Raw genomic sequence first — 2,816 nt, forward strand, 5'->3', positions numbered from 1 at the left:
GGCCGGCGATGGGGTACCCCCCCTTCATTTATTTACCATCTCTCATTTGCCAGGTGTTCTGCTTGATGTTTTATGTTTTAATCCTCACTGATAACCTTATGAAGGAGGTACTATTAACACTATTTTGTAGATGTAGAAATTGAGACAGAGAGAGTTTATATAACTTGCCAGCTTGTTGAAGGATTCAAACCCAGGTCTGTTTTGACTCTTATACCTATGTTTTTCTCACTCAGCCTTGATCCCAAGAAACTGATAGTTTGCTAGGCTAGATGGCCAAATCCATAATAAGTTAAACAGTTTTCAGATAGGAATGTGTTTAGTGACAATCCTAAGATGATGCCACAGGATTATTTGATCCTGTGTCTTGCTGGGGAAAAAAAGGTTTGAAAAGTTGGTGTTTACAACTCTGTTGAAGGAAGACCTCTGTCATCTTGCTGTGCCAACTCTACATTCACCCAGCTGTGTGTCTTTTCTTTTGGCCTCTGCCATTGCAGACATCCTTGTTTGGAGAGGGGACCTACCTCACCAGTGACTTGAGCCTGGCCCTCATTTACAGCCCGCATGGCCATGGGTGGCAGCACAGCCTCCTCGGCCCCATCCTTAGCTGTGTGGCCGTGTGTGAGGTCATTGACCATCCAGATGTCAAGTGCCAAACCAAGAAGAAGGGTGAGTGAGCACTTGGCCCAGACTTGGGCTACAGGCCTCTGTTGGCTGTACAGGCTCTCGTTGGTCCAGCTGTTGGGAGGCGCACCCACTGCATGCCAGGGGATGGGCTGGATCCAGGGCAGTGCAGGACAGGGGCCTGCCTTCAAGGAGTGAGTAATCAGAAGAACACACAGTGGAAAAGATCACTTACTACAAGGCAGTAGGTAGGGAGTGCCAGGTGAGGGGGCTGATGAGCTCCACAGGGGCAGCTCAGAGGAAGGAGGGTGGGTCCAAGTGGTCAGGGAAAGCTTTGGGGAGGAGGCAAGATTTGACAAGTGAAAGTGAGTGTGGGAGGCCAGAGCATAGGCTCCTTAGGTTAGTACTAGGTCTCATTCATTCTTTGGCACCTGGTGTCAGCAGAAAGCCTCGTACATACTTTACATTCAATAAATTTTTGCTAAATTGAAGCTGAGGATGCTGGGTCCAGACCTTCCAAGCTGCTCTGGTGTGTGCTGGAGAGCCCCTGGAGGATGGGAGGGGCAACTGAGGCCATGGAGAGTAAACCCTGGGCTCTCCAGGAAGCGGCTGACTAGCTGGCCACCTCATCTCCACTCCCTTAATATGTCCCTTAGACTACTTGCCCTGTGACCCTGGCTGTCTTGCTTTTGTCAGATGAGTCATAGAGGGCTGACCCGTGGCGCACTCGGGGGAGTGCAGCGCTGGGAGCGCAGCGGGGCTCCCGCTGCGGGGTCGGATCCTATATAGGGATGGCCGGTGCGCTCAGTGCAGTGCAGGTGACACCACGCCAAGGGTTGTGATCACCTTACCGGTCACGAAAAAAAAAAAAAAGAAGAGTCATAGAGCTATTCTTCCTGTCTCCAAAACTGGCCTGTTGGTTCCACTGAGGAGAATGTAGAAAACTGACTGTTCTGGCCATTAATGTAAAACACCTGGAATCCTGAGAAACAGGTCCAGGTCTTATACCATCCTCCGAAACTAGATGACATGAATATTTGCATTTATAATTCTTAGGAAGTCTGCAAACTGTGCCATTAAACAGCAAAGCAAAACCTTTCAGCCTCTGTTGTCATGCGGATTTTTTTTTTTTTGTAAAGCTCTTTAATGTTATTTATTTATTTATTTAGGTGGCTGCCCAGTATGGGGATCAGAACTCTTGACCTTGGTGTTACAACACTGTGCTCTAACCAACCGAGCTAACTGGCCAGCCATCTTTCATGTTATCAAAAGAAATTTTTTTTTGTTTTCTTTCTGTTTTTTTAGACATGTCTTGTTATGAAATGTGGAAGTTAAGTGTTCTAAAAAGCTTAAATACAGAATGGTTTATTTAAAATGCATATTAGGAGACTTGTTTCATCAGATCAAGTCCTGGTCCTAGTTCCCAGTCCCAGAGTGATTTTTTTTTTTTAAAGTTGACTGGTAAGGGGATCTTAACCCTTGACTTGGTGATGTCAGCACCACACTCTCCCAAGTGAGCTAACCAGCCATCCCTATATAGGGATCTGAACCTGCAGCCTTGGTGTTATCAGCACCACATTCTCCCAAGTGAGCCACAGGCCGGCCCTCCCAGAGTGTTTTTTCTGTTATGGCCATCAATTTTCATCATTCTCTCCTTTCTCCACTAAGTTGCGTTTTGTTTTGTTTTCTTCCTTGTATTCTTTTTTTTTTTTTTTGCGACTGGTTGGTATGGGGGTTTGAACCCTTGACTTTTTGTTATAACACCAAGCTGCAACCAACTGAACTAACTGGCCAACCCTATTGCTTGTATTATCTTATTCAGTTTTTCTTCCTCCTGTTTGCCTGCCTGCCAACCGGCCTGCCAGATTCTCCTGGGTTTTTTTCAGTGCTGCTTCACGTACACAGAGGCTCATCCCTCAGCCTGCCAGGGCTTCTCCACTCTCAGGACCAGGAGGCTTGGCTCATTTCTATTCATAATTTGCTCTTTAGTTATTGTGTGTCTCCTCCCTGACCCCCAGCAAAGGTGTTCTTTACTCTTTCCTTATTCAGATTCCAAGGAGATAGATCGCAGAAGAGCGAGAATCAAACATAGTGAAGGGGGAGACATCCCTCCAAAGTACTTTGTGGTCACCAATAACCAGCTCCTGCGAGTGAAGTATCTGCTGGTGTATTCGCAGAAGCAGCCCAAGAGGTAA

The 2,816-nt window shown here is 46.8% G+C and overlaps 1 protein-coding gene across 1 annotated transcript in view; it reads left to right on the forward strand.

Annotated features, from left to right (window-relative positions):
* Positions 1-2,816, forward strand: part of PARP16 (poly (ADP-ribose) polymerase family, member 16) — an 11,477-nt gene extending 8,661 nt beyond the window's left edge. The window contains exons 4-5 of the mRNA XM_008585291.1: positions 495-666; positions 2,671-2,816. Of these exons, the coding sequence (XP_008583513.1) occupies positions 495-666; positions 2,671-2,816 (318 nt within the window). The remainder of the gene's footprint in view (positions 1-494; positions 667-2,670) is intronic.

Source organism: Galeopterus variegatus, unplaced genomic scaffold (assembly GCF_000696425.1).
Source record: "Galeopterus variegatus unplaced genomic scaffold, G_variegatus-3.0.2 Scaffold3512, whole genome shotgun sequence".
In the NCBI taxonomy this organism is placed as follows: domain Eukaryota; kingdom Metazoa; phylum Chordata; class Mammalia; order Dermoptera; family Cynocephalidae; genus Galeopterus; species Galeopterus variegatus.